A 23,981-nucleotide genomic window follows, 5' to 3' on the forward strand; every position below is an offset into this window, starting at 1 on the left:
GTTGAACACCTCCACGTGGTGTGTCAACTTCTTCCCCATGTATGTATTATGCAGATGGTTTAATAGTGAGTGTTGGGTATATGGATCGAAGCAGTTTGATACATAAAAATTGTTACATGAAGACCCCTGAGGATTGGTCAATGTTAATGGCGTCAGTGATAAGGGCCCCATGTTCTGATTGGTCCACCCGCGAGCCCCCCAGTCTGGGACCATCGCTGTTCCCAGCTCGCGGTGCACCTGTCATTTGCAACAATGTTTCACTATGGGTATGTGCAGACAATGTGAGGATTTATTCATAAGCAGGAAGGCCGACTACTCCCACCGCTGCAGATGTCCATTGAGTCACTTAATTGTATCTGCCTGTGTCTTGAGACGGGGGATCCAGGTGCCTTCTTCCTCCTGGGCTTGGCACCCTATCAGGTTCGGCTTGGTCACGTGAGGTGGGACCGTGGTTGAGGCAGAATTCTGCACAATTAATATTGCATTTCTCACTGTGTGCCTGGCTTATCTTGCAGGTGTGACCTTGGCGTCGGCTTGCGGTATGAGAGTTTGCAACGTTGTGCCCTTGACTGTCTGCTTTCGCTGGGCTCATTCTGCATGGTCAGCAACCAAACTCTTGCTCATTCAATGTTCATGGAAGCTTTTGCTTGCGGCCTACTTGGGCCTGGTGCATAGGTGGAACCGTTTGATACAGAGCGCTTTAGGTTATGGTATCATATTGCTCTATCCCCAGTATCGTGTCTTCGTTATATTTCTCATTATGATACGTGGGCTTAGGAGAAGCGTGAGCAAGCCTTTTTAGATGAGTTCATTGTGCGTCTTGCGTTTCTGCATTTTGGAAAGCCTATGTGGAAAATAATAAAGATGCACGTCCGTGGGTGTGTCCGTCGCCTGCGTCATAGCACTGAGTATGTTTTTCGTGTGGATTGGTGTGGGAGTGTCCGGTGTGTATGTTTGCACGGGTGTGCTGACCGTTGGCTAGGTCGTCATGGCATCTCTAACGATGTGTTGATTTGGTGCTGGATGGTTCAGTCGAGTCCATCCATGCCGCAGGTTTCGGCATGTGCAGGGCAGGCTGGTGGGCAGGCGGGTGGGCACATCCGTATGTTCCTGTACCAGGGTATTTGGTCGTCTGGTAGATGGGCAAACTCCTCTCGTGGCGGGTGTCTGGGCCGTGATCCTCTAGGCCAGGGTTGAGAGGGGATTGGTGGGAGCCTTTTGTTCACTTTTCCCACTTCAGCATTACGGAGCGGATAGTCACCATCAGGCCTTGCTGTCCTCTATCACCATTTCCCAACCTCAGAGATTGGATTTCCTCACAAGGTGTACATGTAAACCAAGGAATGCTAGTTGCTTGTATTTACACAATCTGCCAAAAACCTGGAAATATCGAAAGGTGGCATTAGCGTTGCTAGGAAATGGAGTGAAGAATTAGGAGGAACGGCTACTAACCATAGAGAAGGATGACTGAAACCAGGCATAGACATTACAAGAAGGGATAATGGGTGGGGGAATAAAAGAGTGGAAGTCAGTAAGTAAGAGACAGACTGTAAATACCCAGCATAGCAGAATTACAAAAGAAAGCAAGAAATGGTGCTTATCTGCAGCTTATCACCCAAGAGAGGAGCATTTAGACCTATAAGTGTGGTACTTCAAAAACAGGAACGTCTCAAGTTATTTGCTTGAAAAAGGTGATAAGCAGCCCAATGTAGGTGAGTGGGAGTGGAAGACAGTGCTAGATCTCTGGGTGTAGTTTCTTCAAGCATGCAAACCGAAGAACTTATCTTGAAACTGTAAGAGAACACTTCCTCTCGCTTGATTGCATGCCCAAGCCCTTTTTAGATCCAAGTATATGGCATTTAAGTACATCTGATTTTACATTGATATGCCATGTGGTACTTTGAAAGATACAAGTTTGCAGCACTCACAGTGAATTCTGTCAACATGTGCCGCGTAATCATATGATAACCAACCACAAAGCAATTACAATGTTGGCCTGGTACTCCAACGACAAAATAGAAGCAAAGGGACAGGAGAGGTCAGAATTTCGGAGGCAATCTTTGTCAATGCAAATGCATGTGGTAATACATCTGTCAAAGTAATGGCCACAATTTGAAACTCCACTTCCAGCAGCAAGTTGGTAATCTCTGTGGGGTACGTGGGCAAAAGAAACAGAATTGATCAACCTACCTTGATATCTGATGGTCCTAACCATGAGAATCTAAGGTTCTTTTATTGTATACAAGGTGGATCACCGTTATACAACATTCCCATGTGTATCTGCAGGTGAGCTCATTGGTACTGGTTAAAATTTTTGCTTCATGAGATCTGGTGGGCCCGAGGTGTGATTTGGTGGTGGTGCTTTTGCCTGAGGGAACCACTGAACATTGTCCATTGGGAGGGAGTTGAGCTTTATCGAAATCACGTGGTCAGTCTCTGGAAGATTCAACAGTTTTCAGTGCAGGTAGTGGTGTCGCTGTGTATATCCCTAGTTAGACATGTTTTTGGCTATGTTTGGTGGCAGCTTTGGCTCTCATTCCCCTTAGTACGGCAGCAGGATAACAGCCTAAGTGCTAAATGTGGTTATTTTCACCACCAGTGATTCTGCCGGTGGAGGGATCCCAGTATATAGTGAGCATATGGGCCTTTAGTAACGTGCATGCAATGGATGGGATTGCAGAGTAATTCTGAGTGTTATTTTTTTGCACCTTAGCACAGGGATTCATCCTTCGCACATTCACTGCTTTCAAGAATAGATAACCCAGCTTGGCTGCTTCAGTTTAGATACCGGGCCAGACAGCCTCGCCGGCGCTTACACATTCTCAACTTATTCATGCTGCTACACAATTCTTGGTCTTTTCTCTCCATGGCTCTGGGCTTACTAAATTCATGACTCCGATGTCCAGCTCCTATACAATGGCGGCTTTGCCTGCAGTCTAATCACTACATATAGCCAGCTTCTATGATGACTTAGTCTACTGCGTTTCAGCATCTGTACAATTATTGAACCGTTGATTTTCTGCAGCTCTTCGCACATGTGCAATCTTCTTTTCGCATATGAAAGTTTGCTTGATTCTTAACTTTGTCATCAGTTTCTGAAGAATCCATGCATTTTCTCCATCCAGTATTCTCAGGGTGTCACTCATGTCTCTTGTGACGTCACTAGCTTCTTCTCTTTGCCCCTTTTTATATTCCTTAAGGGATTTCCTGCCTCAGATTGTTCTCTCTTCGGGGATACATTCAATAGGGTTTTCTCAGTGGATACCTTCTTTCAAATATCCGCTGTAGTATTGGCACAACTGCTGGTATCAAACATGGCACAATCTCAGTCCTCCAACATATAGGAGGTAGGGGGGAGTGGGATTTCCTGAAGAGGCATGTAACTGCTCCTCTACAATAGGATTTGATATAGTGTTATATGGCTTTGAGAGATTCTCATGGACCCCGAGTGATTATTTGATGGACTTTTACCATGATAGATCATCCATATCATTAGTTCCAAATGTTTTTAAGTGGCATTTCATGTCACTATATTCATGTTGTTGGCTTATCAAGTGGGGTTTATTATCAACTGTGTTTATGTAGTTGCAACCAGACAGCATTGTTATTGTAATTGGTTATTTATAACGGGCTTAATACCCAGAGGTTTCTAAGCGCAGACCTGGGGATCGTACCTGTGTTGCTCCACGTCATCTTGCTACCAAGACAAGCATGTTGCCCCTGAGCTATCCTCCCGAGACAAGATTGGTGTTCTTTCCTTCAGTCTGATACCTCAAGAGGCAGGTGCCTCTTTGAGTATGTACAGAAGATTTGTTCGATTGCAATGGGACGTCAGACTGTGTCTTCCCAAACCGTGTGTTCCTTGAGTCGTCTGCTACTAGTACTTCAGGAATGTTTTCAATAGTGGGATTCTTCAGTTTGGCAAGCATTTATAAGTTGGCGTTTGCTGGGTAGTTGATTTCATGAGTATTAATGCCACTGGTGTTGAGTCTGATGTCCAGAGCCTTTGTAGCTAGACTGACTCCTTGAAGGACTCCATGCTACACATAGACCATCACTATCAGGCACAACTGCTGGATTATCTTCAGGTACAGGGGCCTGCAGCAGGCGAAAAGAAAGAATATTGTAGCTAGCGGTAGGTCACAGTGCAGCTAGAGGTTCAGGAAGGGTGCTGCTTGCAGGTATCTATGGTAGAGAGACATATTGTTGTTGTTTTGTGGCCAGTAGGAGTAAGGGAGATGAGGTCCGGCCACTGCATGTGGGAAGTTAATGTTGGGTATTCCTTTCTTCAGGGATAGGTAGACTGTAAAGGCCTTTGTAGGGAAATGTAGTTTCAAACCCTTCATGATTCAATGGTGGGGAACCTTAGACATGAAAACTTTGGTCTAACTTGAGCTTTCCATTACAATCAATTAGAATGAAGGGACACTTTGGGGGACCAAATCAAAACAGGCAAAGGGTGAATGCTGACTAAAGATGCGTGTGAGGGTAATTTGAGTATTTAGAACTCTGAAGCCACTGGGATATGACTTCAAGTGACCCAGAATCATGGAAATAAACAAGTGCTTCTTGTGGAGGAAGTCTTGTTCTGATGCAATCCGTACCTCTATTTTGCTAGTGCCATTTCAAGTGATTTATATTGTGAGGTATAGTTGCCGTTTAGACTTTTGGAACATGCCCTTTTTATTATTTAGATATTCATTACGACTCAGGCGGTAAGGGTTTTACGGCGGCGTAAACAGCGCCGACCCTTACCGCCTGATTTCGAGGTCCCTTAGCGCCATGGAGGTTTTAACACCTGCTTTTAGCAGGTGTTAAAATCCATGGCGCTAAGGGACCATGGAGTTAATTACGCCACCGTAATTTACGGTGGCGTAATTAACGCCTTCCCCATTCCCATTATGCCCTATGGGGCGGAATGGGGAAGGGAAAATGGGAAAATGGGGATTTACCGCCCCGCCAAGGTTGGAATGGGGCGGTAAGTCCGCCTACCACCATGGCGTAAACGTAGTTTACGCCATGGTGGTAAAGTCACGGCCCAGGCGGTAACTTACCGCCTGGGTCGTAATGAGGCCCATTGTCTTTGAATAATACTTGAACCATGTGCATTAACTGAACACTTTTTAAAACACAATCTTAATATGATCGTTCGAGGTGTGTGTCCGCATTGCATAATTTATTACATTTCTGTGTTATTAAGTACGATTTTAAGCACTGATGTAAGAAGGGGGGCCACATCAGATTCCTAACGGTTAATCCCAATGCGTATTCCTGGTAGGTGACTGTGAGCCAGATCAGGGGTGCAATGTTGATGCAATAGGAGCTGGGACGTCATTTGGGTGTTGCCAGGGGTAGCAGCTGCTACCCTTGGTCCCCCTAGACCTGTCCTTGCTACCTTTGTGCCACTGGACAAAGAGGCAGTGCCAAGAGCAGATATCTGTGTTGCATATGATGAAGGTGGTTGGAAATGCAGCTAAATGTGCCACAGCTTTTTTACCTGGAATCTCGATCGCGTTAGTTGGAGAAATAACAGGGATGCAGAAAAAAACATGAAGTCACCATCACTGGTAGTCTATTCGTGAAGAAGGCCTGATTGGTTGAGTGCAGAGGCGGGGATGTCCTGTAGAAACAAGAATGTATGGGGGCTACGTATAGCTAGCTGGGAATGGATGCAGTACCCAGTGACAGCATTGCATGAATGAACATCTCATCAGTGTTTCTCATTGTCTGCTTTGCACATCCAGTGAACCACTGGGCCTGTGATGAGAGGGGTGTGCCCAAGTGGCTTCTGCCATCAATCCTGCCTGGACACTGTGTGACCTGACTCTGATCTGCTAGACCTGCATCACAGGCACTCTGTAGATAGACGCAAGGTGAGATAATTAATTTACATGAAGTTGCATTCCGACTAGTAAACCATATGTTGCTTCCTCAAGCAAAAAATCTATATATTTGGAAGGATAGCTCAGGGGCAACAAACTTGCTTTGGGAACAGGAGGTTGCTGTGCAACATGACTTCAGTTCCTGTTCCAGCGCTTAGAAGCTGGAGGAGGCTGGCATTAAGCAAGATATAAAAAGAACATAATAAAATTGGCCTTTTCTAGGGGCGATGTCATGGAGCTGCTACTGCTGCTGTTTACATTTTAAAATAAAAAAAATATCCTGCAATTACTGTGACCTGCAACATATCCTTCCCCTCTATCTCACATATAACAAAAAGAATTATCGGTTACTTATCAAATAAGCCGAAAAAAAAGGTGATGGCTGAAAGGTTTCAAATCATATATAACCACTTTGACAGCTCTGGGCAACCCTCCAGACCATCGTTTTTCTGGTTGGCTTGTGTTGGTCAGTTGCTGTTTCCAGTCTGTGGCCTGACACTTGGCAGGCACTGGATGTCTCCGCTTTGGAGTTTAGTCATCTTCGAGATGCTCTGTTTATAGTTTAGCCCGAGCGATGTACAATAGTCCAGGTTGTTGTGTTGGATGTCTGCTTACATTAACAGTTGTTTGGTAATATGGGCCTATACACCCTGATGTTAACGCTACATATGGTGATCTATTCTTGTATGAAATGTACATCATATTACAGTGATATCGTAACCATATGTTTCTAAATGTACTGAGGAACAATGCTACGTGATGCCACCCTCTATTTGGTCAAGGGGTGAACGGTTGTGTGCTATCACTTCCTGTGATGTCACTGCGGGTGGGGTCAAATCACATCACTCCCTGTGATATCATCAGAAGTCAAGGGTCGTGTGATGTCACTTCCTCTACCGCTGGTATTTTGGTGAAATGACGTCCCGAATAGGAGATGATCAGCTACTCAAGTGAATAATTATATAATTATGTATTAATCTTTTTGGCTTATTTAGATGCTTTGCTAGTTTTATTTCTTTTTGTGACGTTTAATTCAGATGCAAATTATTCACAATAATAGAACAGCAAACATTTGAGAATGGTATCTAGGTAGTGCTTAGAGAGCAAATTCTGTAGCCCTTTCCTAAAATGAATGAATGTTGGATCTCTTCTATTTGAAACCAGAATGTTGTTCTGGTTCTCTGGGGCATAGGATGAGAATGACTTTTTCCCTGTTTCCTTCTTATGCGATAACTTGGTCTACAGCCAGGTGATGGTCTGGATCCTACATGTGCTCAAGCTCCACCAGAATTGGGCAGTTTTGCAGCAAAGTAGGGTGGCGCTTGCGTGTTCACTGCCTTGCATGTGATGCATGCTTTCGTGAATGGTATTCACATTGTGCTGTGCTGATTAAGTGCGCTGTGGCATGCAGGACTGCCTTTAACTGAGCCAGTGATCCAGCAAGCATGGCACTGCCACCATCCAGGTGTGCAATGACAATGGTCTGACTGAACCATGGTACCTACATCTTATTGAGAGGGAAAATATTTGATCTTCTGGAGGCGGGCTAGTGGGTACGAGGCTGTTTGTGATCTTTTGTGATATGATGGTGAGGGAATCGATTGCTGTTGATGTTTAACTTTAGTTATTTTTCTGATGTGGCCAATCGGGGTGAGAACCCCTCTAAATCCAATCATTTAGTCAACCTTTACTGATGTTTGGAAGTATTTTAGAGTCAAACTGTTATTGGGTTCTGGGAAGCCAACCTTAGTGGACCTGCAAAGGTTTCAAACAACATTCTAACTAAACGTTTACTTGGTAAAGAGGCTGAGCAGTTAGTATAAGGAGATAAAGGGTTTGGTGTAAAGTAGAAATACACAAGAGTTTGCCAAGCAATAGATGTTCCACTCCAGGAAATACAACACATGTTTTGTTTTGTTTTGTCTCCCTCTGTCTTCCCTCCCTTGTCTTGTCACGCCCAGAAACACTTGTGCACAGGCACGTTATAAGTGACTTATCATATATCATATCATGTGAAAGATACTAATAGGCAAGTAGAACAATATATACAACCACAGTTTGGTGCCCAAAGTAAGTACACGTACACTCACACTACACTTTAGAATTTGCATAGTTTCAATAGCAACATTATTACAATAACCTAAATTGAGGTTAAAGAATGTTTCCCTCACCTAGAACAGGTGTTCAACAGAGTTCACAGAAAGTAGCCAAGTTTATGCTACTTTGGCTGAGTTTCGAAAGTTCTCCCACAGGAAAGACAGGTTCAGTAGATTGTAGTACAGACAGTAACCCAATTCATATGATAGCCAAGATATTTTACCCTTGTAGGGAAGGTGCAGTTTACAACCCTAGTCATCCAGGGCAACCCCATACAGGATACTTAGTCTTAGGTTCCAGCACCAAAATAAAGGCCACGGTAGGGCGTTATGTCCAATGAAATGAATGGGGACAATTGGGGGCAACAAAACATTTAAGCAACCTAACCCCTCTTAACGCTGATCAAGATGAACAACCACCCCAGGTAAGTCAGGGACATTGGGGATGCACTGTAGGTTCCAGCATAAAAGGTCCAGGGTAGCAGGTGCAGTGTTCTTCAAATGATAACGACAGCTGGGTCCAATGATTCTAGTCTCTGTCAACAAACTAACAGAAAGAACCGCCCCCCAGGGTAGACTTGACTGTAGCTGCAGGACCTTTGAGAAGGCTTGCACAACATTACATATTTCCCAGGACACATCAGATGCAATGAGCAGTTGATGTGGCCCTGCACAAGGTCTGCAGGCATGAGAATGAATGACCACATGACTCAGGCTACAGCAAAGCCCTATATGAGGATGCACTGATGGTATCACAGCACAAGGCTTCATGTGATCCAGGCAACTGGGCAGGCCTCATCCTTGGAGGATAGATAGCAACTATATAGGACCATGACTCTTCAGAGGGCCAGGAAGATGACCACAGCCTTGCAGCACTTGGACCTGGTTGGGTTACCAGTTAAAGGGGGAGAGAGGCTCTGTGGAAGGTCCCCATGTTGCATATATACCAGAGATTTGCCTCGCAGTGGGTGGTGTTCCCAATGGTGGCTCCATCAGCTATACTTGGATACCCCACTGTCATTTCTTGTACTTTGGATTGTTAGCGCTAGGAGTTGAATGAGGAATGGCTCCTGTTCCTCTCCCAATATCAAAAATCATGCTACATTCAAACATCTAGGCGGCTGTTCAAACACGGACAAGTAGCTCGGGTGCAACCATGTCCTTACCTAGTGTCCAGAATGTGTATTAAGTCTGCCTGTAGACAACATTCCACCCTGAACTGGTTCCAAGTACCCTTAGAACCTGTGGCCAGAGCCCATGAAGAGGATGTCCATATATGGCATATCCTACTCCTACCTTGGAGAGAGACGACAAAAAGGCTATTTTAGAGGTTTGGATTATACAATCAGCTATATGCTACACCTGCGGGGCACTTACCCAGAACCCAGTGACCCATCAGCATCAATGAGGACATATTCATGCAGGCCCTAAAACCCAGGTCATCCAATGGGAGGATTGGCTTGAATATATAAAGGATGTCCCGGAAACAGGAGGCGTGGGAGTTTAGAGGTAATACTTAGAGTTTGGTGCAAGTTGGTCATGCAGACAAGAAAGGGGAGAAGTATTTCGGAGGGACGGGAAAACATAGCAGTTATTGTGGACAAGATGGGGAGATGAAACAACAGGAGGAGGGGATTCAGCAGGAGGTGGTGGATGGAAATCATCTGGAGGAGGTTGGAAGACAGAAGGAGGTGTCAATGGCTGGCCAGGTTGTAGTTAAGAGGACCTGGAAGGTATAATATGGCATGCTTAGCCCACGGCAGGAGGTAGGGGTGATGCTCTGAACAGAAAGGGTTCAACTGAGAGTGGGAGGAAAAACAAACATGGGCTATGGCACTGAATAGGGCCAGGAACAGAAGAGGAGTAGAGAGGAGGTGCAGAGGGTAGGGAATCAGGACCCTACAAAAGGGAGGTGATAAGGCCCTCTTGGTATTCTCTGTGGAAACTGGAGCAGGCAAACCAAGTTGGTTCTGTCTTTAAGAGGAAGAGAAGCTCCAACGGTTGTTACGGCTTTTGGTGTAGACACAGCAATGTTTTGCAAGAAAGATTAGAGATGGTTGTATCCCACCATCAACAGTAGAAAAATCAGGGGACTTCTTGAGAAAGGACCAAGGAGAATGTGAGTGCTGGGAGGTACCTGAATTGTGTGAACATTAGAAGGCGATCACACTCAACAAGCATCTTCCTTGGTGACTTCAATCTGCCTGAAACCCAGACGAACAAAATAATTAGGGAGGCCCTCAATGACCTTTCAAAAGCTATGGACACAAAGTAACTTGTATTAACACCCATCCGCCTCAATGCTAACACATTCAACTACATATTCACTGCCTCCCCTGTTCACATATTCACTGCAAAATAAATGCTCTCAACCCATCCAGCTCAATTAGACGGGCCAAGCCATCCACTGAACATATTTCCTCCCTAAAGCAGGGCCTTACGTGGCCCAACAACAGTGCCTTCGATGACCACAATATAATGCTGTAATGCAATTTAAAACTTGGCATTAACTTACTACAAATACAATGATGTAATGCAGTTTAAAAAAGGGTGTTAGAAGCTAAAATGCAATGTAAATTATGAATTGGTAGCAACTAAAGAGAGGCTATCGGGGCAGGTAGGACCATTAGTTAAAAAAATGGCACTTATTCATCAGATGTGTGATACGCTGGTTAGATGGGGTTGATTGAGCCTGGGGAGGGGTCCACAGTCCGACCAGGCCCAAACAGAGCCCTGCCATTTTCTGTGCAGCCTTTTTCTGTAGACGGCAAACAGTGACATTTACTGAAAGGCACATGGGCTGGGAAGGACTATGGGGGAGCTGCCTCACTGTAAAACATCCGTTTCAGACGTGACCAACGCCAGCACAAAAGTGGGCCAAATGCAGGCTCTGGCATTTAACCCCTCCAGGCCGTTATCACCTGTTCCAGCCCGTAGAACGGGTGATTATTGTTATTAGCACCCAGGTTGCCAATCTGGTAAACCTGGGTGCAAAGACCAATGTATTTTCTTTCAATGAACGGATCACCCTGCGAAATCCCATTCATTCAAAGAAAATACTTACACAAGATGGCTGCCACAGGGCTCCAAGTGGAGCCCCTTTTCCATTTCCATAGCAGCCCAGCAGGGAGACGGAGAAAAGTGGAGGTGGCAAGCACCGCCAACACAGTAAGTAGGTAAGTGGGCTGGGGAGTTGGAGACAGGAAAATGTATGGGAAGAGAGAGCGGGGGGGAAGATGGCGGGTTGAGCAGCCATCAGGTTGCTTGGAATGCGGTCTTAGAGGGGTGGGATTCAGCCAGCGATCCAAGCAACCTGATTGGTTGCTCCTCCAGCCCCAGTGCTAATTTAGCAATAATCCTGCATTCTGCAGGCTACACTGGCCGGTAACAGCCCGGTGCCAAAGTTACATGCCCAAGCAAATCGAGGGCTGTAACGCCAGGCACTGGCACTGTTGCCGGGCTGTGTATCCCGCAGAACACAGGATTATTGCTATTAGCACCGCAAGGCAAACGCTTGAGGTACTAATATCAAGAAGAAAAAAAAACAACCTTCCCGCACTGCTTCATTCGCTGCAGCGGCCGAGGAGAGTCAGGCAGGGTTGTGGTGGAATTAGAAGGTGTGGCTCCACTCGGAGCCCCTCTTCAATTTTCATGGTTTTATCAAGAAGGCATGCAGCCTTGGTAGAGGAGCCCTGAAGAGTAAAGTAAGGAGATTTGGGGATGGTGGGGTTAGGCTGGGGGAGTACAATGAGTGGAGGGGGCTGGATTAGGGTGCAGGAGGCCAGGGAGGAAGAAACACAGCAGTGCCGGGTGCAGCAACCACTCAGGTTGTTCCAAACCTAGGCTTGCATCGGTAGATTCAGTCCGGCTTTTGGAGCAGTTGCTGCCGCAGACGGTGCTAAAGTGCTATAAAAGCATAAAACTGTGGTGGAAAGTGAATAGAGAACTTAGAGTCTATTAAATAGAACATAAAAAGGAGTGAGGTTAAGAAAAGCATGTCCCAAGAGGAGAGACGGAAGTGAGATAGAAGTACAAACTGCTCATGAAAGTATTTAAGAAATACAATACAATAGGAGCAGTGCGTTTAGCGCTAAGGGAGAGAGATATAGCTAGAGATAGAGACAGGAATCCAGATGCACAGAGGAAGCGAGAGCTCAAGATATATTGCCAAGGATTACCACCCGACTCCCTGTGCAATTATCCCTATTTGGTGCTTGTAGATCAATCTGCAACCCCCCACCTTTCCCCCAACAGCTGATGTCCTAGACAACTGGTTTGCCCTGGATCCAGCCCTGCATCGATTGCCAACCAGGACAACTATGTGCTAACCTCCCTGATAAACATTTTATAAAGATATTTAATAGGATGATACTGTTTCCGGATTGTCGTGTCAAACTTCATTGTTTATTTTATATTTTACATTCAGGGTTTCAGGATCTCGAACAAACATTTTTATGCGGTTTAAGACAACCATGAAAGATGGCTTGCTGATGTGGCGGGGAGACAGTCCCATGAGACCCAACAGCGACTTCATCTCTCTGGGCCTTCACGATGGAGCCATAGTATTCAGGTAACCAAATAGTTCAGTCTGTATTCGCAGGGCTTGTTTCACAATATCTTTTTTTCATGTAAATGAAGGGGATGGGCCAGCCCATCTGCCTTATGGAGACGGTAGTTAAGACATATTACTCAACTCCAAATATCAAAGAATAGAAGCAAAGGAGTGGAGAAAAAGTAGATATCAAACCTCTAAAATAGCACTAGACTTCACTAACTCTTAAAGAAATGTCCACCCTCATGTGCTACATCGTATCTTTAAGCCCACCAGTCCCTCCTGATCGGTATCATGAAAGAATGGCACTCTATTGTAATGCCCCAGATATTTTCAATGAAGAGTGGTCCACAGCTCTGTCTAATATGCCTTCAGGTCCATGAACAAGTCTGCAGGTTATTTAAGAAGTGTTGCAATATGGGGTAATCAATACATCCTGTTCATGAGAAGAAACCCTCTAATAAACATTCTTCATCTGCTACCTAACAGGCACCTCCAGCTCACTGTGCCTAAGACCAGTGCCCGCACATCTACTCACTGTCTATAAGGAATCACATTATCAAGACACCTGCAAGTTGGAAACAGCAGCATTCTTGCAATGCTGAAAAGGCTGCCTCAAACTTCTCTAGCCTCGACATTCAATGGCCCTCTAAGGACACTTTCCTCAATGGCTCAATGACCTCAACCTACCGATGCCACACCAGTCTGGACAAAGTGTCTGCCATCTCTGTTTCTCTGTGGGGCAGTCTTGCTTGTCACTGGTTATTAACTCCCTTTACTGTCTGCATTTATTTAAATGCATTTTAATTTTCTGGTCTTGTTTTGTCCATAATTGTTTCCAGAAGCCTTGGTCTCACTGATCTGAACACCATCAATTTTGGGGTGGATTAAAAAAAAATCCAAGGGGAAAAAAACAAATGAGAGCAGAATAGTCCATTTCATTTAACATGCCACACGTCACAGCACCATCAAGTATCTATAGCTGGAAGTCCACCTCCAGTTCCGAGCTACAGAGCAATGCATTCTGGGCATGCAAATCATATGAAATGCTTGTATTTTTGATCCTTAGAAGAGCAGTGTTATTGTCCTATAGGATATCCTCGGGATCAGATAAAACTAAGTATAACATAGCCCTGGAAGACAACGACCTTGTTCCACTGTGGAGCAAAATAGAAACATTTCATTTGATTTAAATACCCACAATTCATTGCGCTTTGGTTCTGAAATGGATGTCCTATGGCTCTTAGGTGGTGCTGTGACATATGCGGCTTGTTAATCATAACAGCCTTTCCAGCTATCACTAAACAAAGACACAAGAGAATGTCCGCACTCTCAATATTCAATCCGCCACCTCTATTAGCTGGCCACCACCAAAGCTCAGCCAGTGAAACATGACGATGCTTTGCCTTTGGACCCTAGAACAATAAGCAAATGCTTAACTGTAACAATACAGAACCCACAGCCCATCATTTACAATATTTCTGTACTCACTGTCGGTTTCTCCTTTTTATTTCAGACCAGATCACACCAAGCACGAATAGACTAAGGCTGTTATGTTTTTGCTTTATGCAGACTGTCCTTGTATATGTTAAAAAAAGTACCTTATGGTTAAAACTGGTGACACTATTGCAATGTATTCCTGATTCAAGGGCATATGGAGAGGTGACGATATTTACATGTTTAAAATAACCATTTTGCAGTTTTGGCAAACCTTTACAAAATAGCTTTCTACAAGCAGCTAGCCGATGGCCTTTAGCCATCAGCATTAAAGCCAATGTTGAAACATGTCATCATTGTCTTGCTTGGAGTGAGTGACCTTCCATTCTTTCCCTCTTCTTTCCAGCTATAACCTGGGGAGTGGCGTGGCCTCCATTTTGGTGAATGGGTCTTTCAATGATGGCAGGTGGCACAGAGTGAAAGCTGTTCGGTATGTGCTTGGTTTTCTAACATCGATTCAAACTGCAATGGGTGCAAGCCTTCGTGCACGAGTATAGTGGGTGCACCCGCAGGCGATCCCACCTCTCGCACAAGCATGATATATCCTGTATCTGCTTCTCCTGAGATGGAGAAGGTATATTTTTTGCATTGACCAGGCAGATTTGAGAAGGGCAAAGGATGCCTCCTCACTGCAAGTGCGATGAGACTGGCTCAGAGGGTGGCGGGAATGAACGCCAGGCAGTTATCTACCGCTGTAAACCTCGATGGGTAGACAGCATACCTAGGACAGGAAAGCCCAAAGGTAAGTCGGAGTTGTCTTCAGGTAGCTACTTACGCTGCCGAATGATGACGAGAGAAGGGTGCAGATGACCTGTGTTTGTAATAACAAGCTTACGTTTCTTCTGCGTGACGATTCAAAGCCCTTGAGTAAGAGGACCTAAACCTGGACAGTGAGCGATGCCATGGTGTTGGTGCTTTAGACGGCATCTGCAGAGGTACAGTGAGTGCATAGTCGAACTCCTGCTTCAGCCATCTGTAATCTCCCCTAGGTTCCTGCTGAAAGATATGGATATGATATGATCTGATTGGTTATTTATAACACGCTTAATACCCAGAGGTTTCTAAGCGCGGACCCGGGGATCAAATCTGTGTTTCTCCATGTTGTCTTGCTTCTAAGGCGAGCACGTTGCCCCTGAGCTGTCCTCCCGAGGATGCGATGTACTATTTATCGTGGTGTTTTTTTTAAGCGCAGTAATTGCCTTTGTGCTGGATTGACTTACTTAATGAATGGTATGAATTCTGAAAATGTAATGGAAATGTGTATGTGGCACATGATTCCAGGCCAGGGCACCACTGCACACCAGTACAGCAAGACAAGCGCTTCAATAATGCGAGTATGGAGGGTATGCGTTGTACTGGGAAGACCTCTATAGCACATTCAGCACCCACGTGGCCACCTCCCTGCTCCATCTCCTGTTATCTACTAATCTGTTGTTCCCTGTTCCCTCTTCAGGTTAACTCTCTGTCTCTTGCCATAAAGATATACGGTTAGTTGTCGGGTCCAGAGTAGAGGCAGAGTGCTAGCTGTGTTCGGCGCGGAACACAGTGGTTACCCTCCCTCCCTTCCACATGCTCGCTGCATCTACTTTCTTCATGGCCATTATAGAGGAGTTGCAATTAGCGCAGTGCTTTCGCCATGCTCAAACTGGAACATTGTTAAAGCTGTGTCAGTCAATAGTGCTGTGCCCAGGTAATGGGGATAGAAAATCAAGATGTATATCACTCTAGAATACTGTCAACTCAGTGTCATTTCCTCCTCTGCCACTTTCTATGCATCAACACCACCTCTGTCTTGCGAGTCTTGATCTCTAAAGTGCTTCCATAACTTTCTTTTTCTAGTATACATATCTGTCTGTTAGTCTATTAAAACCGACTGGTTATGCGGCTGTGCGACCGTGCTTTGTTTTCTGGATACAAGAACTAGGATCCGATTTAAATACTACAACATTGAATAATTAATGAATATGCACGAGATGGTTTTACCTTGTCTTGGGCGGATAGCTCAGGGGCAACGTGCTCACCTTCGAAGCAAGACGACACTGAGCAACACAAGTTCGATCCCCGGGTCTAAAGGGCGTTATAAATAACCAATAATATCATTATAAATCCCTGTGTCTCCGCTCTGCATTGTACATTTATATCTACTGCCCAGATGGTCAGGAAATAATATCATCCTAAAAGTACTTATCTATGGAGCTGAACGAAAAGGAGTTTACAGGTGTCAAGTGTATTAGTCCGCTGTAGAAACTTTCATGTCACCAATCATTGCAAATACTTATTTATCAGCCCTGAGGAAGTGCACAGCGGGTCATATGCGCGGTTTAGAGTTACAAGGCGAAACACATGTTGGAAGAGTGGCATAGTGAATATCCATTATAGAATTGTAACCAAGGAAACACACTGCCTTTGAGTAAGGAATGTTTGTTTACTTGTGCTTCTGAATGTATGGAAATGAAGTCACTATTATGTTGGACAGAGATTAATGCATTAAAAACTAAAAATCTCGAAAGAAGGTGGTTGCCTCTAAGTTTGTTTCTGCAGATGCAGTGTTTTGGCACCTTTCGAGCAGCTCATTTTTGCAAAAATAGACATTTTTTACATTAAGAGAAGTGCATTTATATTTTAGTGAGTCGTTTTTTAGTCTATAAGGAAAGACCTAAGGTGAATATGCCCATGGGTCAACCCCTGTGCCCTTCTCTGTGGTGGTGGGGAACCTGTGGGACCCAGACAATTCAATGATGCCTTATTCCCATGTGCCAACTTGCTCCCCACACATAACAGGGCCTTGAACTACTTCTCTGCAGCTCGCAAAGTAATTTGGGTTGGCCCAGGTATTTCTGTAGTTATCTGTTGATTACATGTGCACTCCATTCAATGCATTGCTGCATATATTCTACTCTCTGTCTATGAATAGATCACTATGAAACATAAGTCCAAGGTCGGCACAATCACTGCACGCACCTCTCAAGCACATCGATCAGCCGTATGGCTCTGCCTTACAATGGACCATGAACTGGAGAGAGAAGTGGGGGGCCAGGTGCTCAAGGGTAGGTGCGGGTCACCACCTCACTCACATTTCAAATATGGAGCAATACGTTCTGATTGCAAATCATTTGCTCTCGTTTAATCATCAAACTAGATTTCATTTGAAGAAAGTTGTGTTAGGCTCTTATGGGTGAGTTTTAGCAACATAAACTTACATACATTTTGGCTCAAGTATCATAACATGTCTCATTGTTGAACCATCCACTTGATGTGGATATCTTTCTGGAAACGGGCTAAGAATACATTGTTTATGCCGAAAACGTCGGTAAAAAAAAGTCTGTATGCGCTTTTTATGTGCTTTTTATGCGCATTTGCCATGAGAAAAAAATATGAATTCACAAAATGTCGAACAAGGGGAGCAGCGGTTGCCGGGGTGTCCCCCAGTCCTCTTGATCAATATTATTGACGGTTCCTGGGATGTCCCCTGCTTCCATAACAAGGAAAGCAGAGGAAAAGGAAAGTAGAAAAAAACAGACCCTGCGGTGGAAGTTACACAATAGGGAGACGGAACTCACGTCGCAAGCAGAGAGCTGAAGGAAAGCAGATTAGGTAAGTGCGGTGCAGGTAAGATATAGGGCTAAAGGTGTAAAGGGTCGAGGGATAGCAGGCAAGGGTGATCTACGTGATTATTGGGTGCGGTACATTTCAAATTCAAATTTTTCCGATTCGAGATTTTCAGCGCTGTAATAATCGAGTAGATCCAGAAGATATTTATTTATTTATTCACATTTGTTTAGTGCACAGGCAGCCCAAAGGGCATCGTGGCGCTTGTTACAGAAGTTAAAAATGACTTATTATACATACAGTGAAGTCATTACTTAGTTACAAGAGGAGAATTGCAGTTGCAGTAGAGGAGGAAAACAAAGTAGACAACGAGAGGGAAGAAAGTATTAATTAAACAATGTGGTTTTTAGTTTTTTGCGGAAGTCAGGGAGAGAGGTTTCTGCTCAGAGCGTGCTGGGTAGTGCATTCCATAGTTTAGGGGAAATGTAGGGGAAGCTTATTCCTCCTGCTCTAGCTCGTTTGATGCACGGGACCCTTAGTTGGTTGGTGTGACATTGTCTAGTAGGTCTGGTGGAGTGTGATCTGGCTATTATATAGGACAAGTAGGAGGGGGCTGACAGATTTGCGGTGGTCAGAATTTTGAAGGTAATACGCTCTTTGACAGGTAACCATTGTGCTGCCTTTCTAGCTTGCGAGATGTGGTCCCTTTTTGGTATATTGAGAGCTGCTATTAGTGCATTGTTCTGTGTAGTTTGGAGTTTATTAAGATTAGAGTTGGAGGTGCTGGCCAGTAGCGCATTACAGTAATCCAATTTGGCTCCAATGGTGGCTCTGGCAATAGAAAGGCAGTTATCTTTGGTTAGAAAGGTTTGATGGCATTAATAAGCTCAGTGCTCAGGGCGAGGCAGAGACAATGGAATTGACTTGCTTGCCCATGGAGAGTGAGGCGTAAATGTGGACTCGTAGTGTTTTGACAGAAGGTAGAACTGGGATGACACAATTGTCTATGCAGAAATTGGTGTACAGTGAGTCGAGGTTAGTGAGAGTGGATTTTTGACCCAGGATGAGAATTTCGGTCTTATCTCCGTTAAGACATAGACCGTTCGTGGCCATCCATGCTTGGATGGTGGCATATATATTCTGGAGGTTGGCAGCTTCCTGATGGTAGAGTCCTGTGAGCGGGAGGAGCACTTAGGTATTGTCAGCGTAGTTGGTGTATGTGATCCCAAGTGCGTCCAGTTTGTCAAAAAGAGGTTTGGTAATAAGATTATAAAGGGAAGGAGCCATACATGAGCCCTGAAGGACCCCGTGCCTGATGGTGGTAGGTTCTGCGTTTGCTATATTGGAAAACACTTTCATCACTCTTCCCTCGAAGAAGGAGGTGATCCAGTTTGTGGCGTGTTTGGAGAAGTGTGCATCCTGAGTGAGATGGTTTGTGAGGATGGCATGACGACCAAGTCAAATGCCGCAGAGAGGTCTAGGAGGAGCAGGAGGGCCGGCTTGCCTTCATCTAGAATTTGGGTGATTTTGTTCTTCAAATCTAGTGATGCGGTTTCAGTGCCGTGAACTTTGCGGAATCCAGACTGGCTTTTACCTAGGACAGAGTTGTTTTCCAAGTAGGACTGTATCTGCATGTGTGCAGCTTTATCTAAGATTTTAAGGAGAAATGGAACCGTTGTAATGGGACGGTAGTTGTTCGGTTGGGCTGGGTCCAGAGAGGGTTTCTTTAATAGAGGGCGCTCCGACGCCTCTTTAAGGCTGTCTGGGACTTTGCCCGTCTTGAATATGGCGTTAATGAATGCTGTGATGATCGGTGTGAGAGGTGCAGCACACTCTTTAATGATGTTGGGGGGGCATATATCGCCTTTGCATTGAGAAGATTTGCGCTGTTTGAGGATGTGAAGAACATCCGATTCAGTGATTTGAGAAAAGTTAAATTTAGGGGAATGCTTGTCTTTAGAGGTATTGACAGAATGGGCCTGCTTGGGGTGAAGGGCCTTGAAGTGTCTGCTATTTTATTTTGAAGGTCTATTTTCTTTAGCATAGCTATTTGAATGCTATTGCACCAGGCTTCATCCTTAACAATCTCATCTGTACAGATTGGAGGAATGGTGAGCTCTTTAAAGATGGTGAATAGCTCTTTTGAGTGGGAGTTGGCGTCTGTGATACGCTTATTGTAGATTTCTGATTTGGCCTTAAATATGGCACTTTTGTATTTTTTAGAGATGCTAAGAAAGTCTACTTTGATGACGTCACAGGGATTGGCCTGCCATGTTTTGAGAGCTTGGCGCTTGTATTGGCGTAGATTTAATAGGTCCTCTGAGAACCATGAGTTGGAGTGAAACGATTTCTTTCTCTTTTTTGTTTTCAAGAGGCGCTGCAGTGTTAATGGCAAGGGTGAGGGTGTCTTTGAAGATCTCAGCTAGAATGTTGGGGTCAGATGAGAAAGGAGGTGCTAGGCAGGGTTTGTTGAGAAAGGGACGTATATTATCTGCTGTAAGGTTTTTGGCAGTTATGGCTATCTTGGCTGGTGCAGGTATTGGCGGTTTGGAATATGTGGTAATGGGAATGCAGAATTGAAGGCAGTTGTGATCAGACCATGGGAGGGCTGTGTTAGAGTTGAGGGTAGAGCCACAGTTGTGATCTGCTGCCCAATCTAGGGTACAGACTTTATTGTGTGTCGGAGCTGTTACTATCTGTGTGAATCCTAGGTCTGTAAGGTCTCTGGCGAGGATGGTTGCTGCTTTGTCTAGTTTGTCATTGTATCTGAGGTTTAGGTCTCTTAGGAGCAGTGTTTGGAGGTTTTTTTGATGTTGTTTCCAAGGAGGTGGTTGATTATGCCTGTAAAGTTACTGACTGGGCCTGGAGGTCTATAGATGACCTCAATCAATCAAGTGCATGACTGTGGCATGCCATGTACTTGACCCCCATGGAAATAATTGCCAGCCCTCCATACAATTGTTTTCCAAGCACTAGTTTTATTCATAGTTAAGAATTAGACCCCGCATATACATTGCACTATGCAAATAACACTTGCACGGCATAGGACGCTTTGGCCAACCCATAAACTTATTCAGTGCAGCAATGCCCTCCTACTATAGGCTACGTCCTCTGAACATTGGCCCTCATTTGGACCCTGGCGCTAAGTGTTTAACAGCGCCGTAAAAGGCTGCGGCGCTGTTAAACACTTAGCGCCTTACTACGAGGTCCCTTTGCGGGACCCGACCTGAACGGCTGGTCTAGACCAGCCGTTAAAGTAGGGACCCGCAAAGGGACTCTCGAGGTAAGTACGGTACCACAATTTGCGGTACCGTACTTACCACCTTCCCCAGTCCCATTGAGCCCTATGGGGCAAAAATGGGAATGGGGAAGGGCCAATGTTCAATGGGAAATTACCACCCTGCCAACCTTGGAATGGGGTGGTACTTCCCCATTGAACATTGGTGGACTCGTTACGATACCGGCACCAACCATGGTGCTAATAGCATCATGGTTTAGCACCAGTATCGTAATGAGGGCCATTGTCTACTAAGCTCATATGGTTTCACATGTTTAGAGTTGCCACAGTAATGTTAGTAGCACTGTCTTAGATTGTATGGGGTGGGGGAAAGTTTCCTGTGATACCTTGAATGCACGGAGATACATGAGAGTGCTATTCCACGCCCTGCCTTCTCCAAGCATGGGGACACATCATGAATCAGTGTCCAGCCACTCACTGAACATATTAATCTGGGCTGAAAAATCAGTGAGGTCCTTATATATCTATGGGGAAAGCATAAAGCATTATAGCGATTGTAGGGATGATTAAAAATGCTACAAATTAGCGATATGCATTCATATATACATCAATGGAGTTGACCTGTCCTGTGGCATTTCTATGTAAACTGGGTAGAGGGGTGACCTAGTCTCTGTCAATCATTGAGGTACTGTGGTTACTTATTTGCTTCAAAGACTAAGCATCTGAACACTCCCAACTCTATGACCGAACTTCTCAAATGCCTCTCAGTGTGTCCTCATTGCTCTCCAATTTTTTTTTTTTTTATTTATTTATTTGATTTATATTTCAGGCCAAAACCTGTAATTTTATCAAAAAGGTCTATACATTTAACCCTCCGAGATTCCCCAAAAAATTGGCTTTCTACAGATCAAAGTACATCTTTTGCAAACAGTAGATACGTTTCAAATACAATTGTCCAGGAGCTCCTTAGGCTGGTAATGATGCAGCGGCTTCAATGGGGAGAATTTCGTTTATCTGTTTGAAAGCCAATCCAATTAGGTTTGCCATGGCCATGGTCCACCGCGTAGCTTCACCTGAGATTAGTCTGTTCCATATGTTATCCTCTTCGAACATCCAGGGATTTGTGATCAGCGGCGATAGATAAGTAATTCTGTCCTGTTTGGTGTATGGACAGATTAAAACTAGGTGCCTGATCGTTTCCACAGTGTCCACGTTTTTGCATAACCTACATACTTGATTTTCCACCATACCTCGGATGGCGAGTATTTGTTTTGTATGAAGTATATTTAGTCTTGCTTTCATGAACAGGTGTCTTTTTTCCTTTTCTGGGAATTTACTGACATATTTTATAGGTACCTTTAATTTATTGAACGTAGGTGGAAGATGTTGTAACAATTTGTTATCTGCTGCTACCTCTATGGTTCTAATCCAGTCCATTTCCTGCAGTTTCCGCTTGATTTTATCGGGATTTTCTTTTAAGTCTGTTTCCGTGCACATTATTTGCGACAATCTTTCTTTTCTGGTTTCAGCCCACTTTTTGAATACCATGCACTTTCCGTTTACCATTTCTTCTTTGACTACAGCATAGATTGGGAGGGAGTCTGCCAGAATGATTTTTCTAAATAACCTCATTGCGCTGACGTCTACTATCGAGGCCAGAGAAGTTAGCCCAAGTTCCCTTCTAATGGCCGCAATTGCAGTTGATTTGGGCAATCCCAAAACAGATCTCCAAACCATACCTTCTATTTTATTCCATATGTTCTCCGGAATACAAAGAGAGGCTTCCATTCGGCTTGTCAGCGAGGGCACTACTTTCATTTTATAAAAGTTAATTGCCTGAGTTAGAGTGTGTCCTCATTGCTCTCCAATTGCCAGGAAGGGAAGCAGCTCTAACATAACTCTTCAGCGGGTGGCAGCCACACTCAGACAAAAGCACAGTGCAGCCTTCGGCTGATTGTATTTACTCTGCATGTCTTAAGCTACCTACCAATTGGGAAACCTCTTTGCATTACATAGTCACTGTTCCTGGGTAGTGCCCTCCTGAATGCTGTGTCATGAATGCCTTCTTCCCTCTATGTTGGTGTGTTTGGGTTTTGTTCTGAATCATCCTCAGTAACTCACAATCAGCGTGTAGCCATGAGAGTCTCTCGGCCATCAGGTATCCTGGAGTGGCTAGGTAATCCATGGTGAGAGTGAATGTTAGAGGCTGCAGAATCCATCATGCAACTTCTACCTGAGAATCCTAACCCAGCGGCACTTGAACTGCACTCTGCAGGCTAAAAACACTGGTATTTACAGCTGTTCTAGGTTCCCAGTGGCCAATCTCTCTCGACACTGTCATGTTCTAAAATACGTATGACATTCTCCTGCGAGGGACCTTTTCAAGCAAATTAAATTCCATGTTGCTTATATCTAGCAACTTGTCTTTCGAGGATGGAAATGGACATCAACATGGGCGTGCTTGTAACACTATCCTTAACGTGACGTGTAGTGTACCCAAAATCCCTCATGTGTCGAGGTCCCTCAGATTGTTTTTTTATGCCCAGCTAGCCAGTCACCCTATGCGGAGCTCATACACTGCAAAATGATAACTCTTTCTCCACGACCGTTGGTTGTTTGGTCTTTGACCTTCCTTCATCGATGACAACTTCTGCATCCTATACCAGAGACGACTACAGATTTTGGTGGCTGGTGCTTCGGTTGACGTGATCAACCGTGTGGCCTCGGCCCACCAATAAGGCCTATACAGTAGGGAGTGTGGGGCCCGGAGTTCTGATTCTTTGTAGAATGCATTTCCTTTTCCCCCCTCTTTTCCCTTCTGGTCTCGCTGTTGCTTCTCATCTCAGCTATGGAGAGGACTCCCTTTAGTTGTCCCTTTCTGCATCTTGCCGACTTTTGCGTCCGAAGATGCTAAACGATCGACGGATGAAGCAGTGTTTGGCCTACGACATGCAGGCTGAGTGTAACACCCCGTCGGCGCAGGTGCCTCGAGTAACGACGATAAAAGCGACAGCCATGGCTCCCAAGTGCCCGTCCCCAGCCACGTAAGGCAGGACAGCAGTTCTGCTATGGGGAGACAACATTCGAGCGACAGGGGCACACCCACACCACAAGAAGGAAAGCACACAACCCAACTAGCTCCCTCCACGGACTCTTTGAGGAAGCAG

At 44.9% G+C, this 23,981-nt stretch overlaps 1 protein-coding gene across 2 annotated transcripts in view; it reads left to right on the forward strand.

Annotated features, from left to right (window-relative positions):
* EGFLAM (EGF like, fibronectin type III and laminin G domains) overlaps nt 1-23,981 on the forward strand; it is a 674,079-nt gene that overhangs the window by 627,575 nt on the left and 22,523 nt on the right. For both annotated transcript variants that reach the window (XM_069627154.1, XM_069627153.1), the window contains 2 exons: nt 12,405-12,548; nt 14,374-14,457. In XM_069627154.1, coding sequence (XP_069483255.1) covers nt 12,405-12,548; nt 14,374-14,457 — 228 coding nt within the window. The remainder of the gene's footprint in view (nt 1-12,404; nt 12,549-14,373; nt 14,458-23,981) is intronic.

The sequence above is a fragment of the Ambystoma mexicanum genome, chromosome 6p (genome assembly GCF_040938575.1).
Source record: "Ambystoma mexicanum isolate Mex_15411 chromosome 6p, UKY_AmexF1_1, whole genome shotgun sequence".
NCBI classification, from domain to species: domain Eukaryota; kingdom Metazoa; phylum Chordata; class Amphibia; order Caudata; family Ambystomatidae; genus Ambystoma; species Ambystoma mexicanum.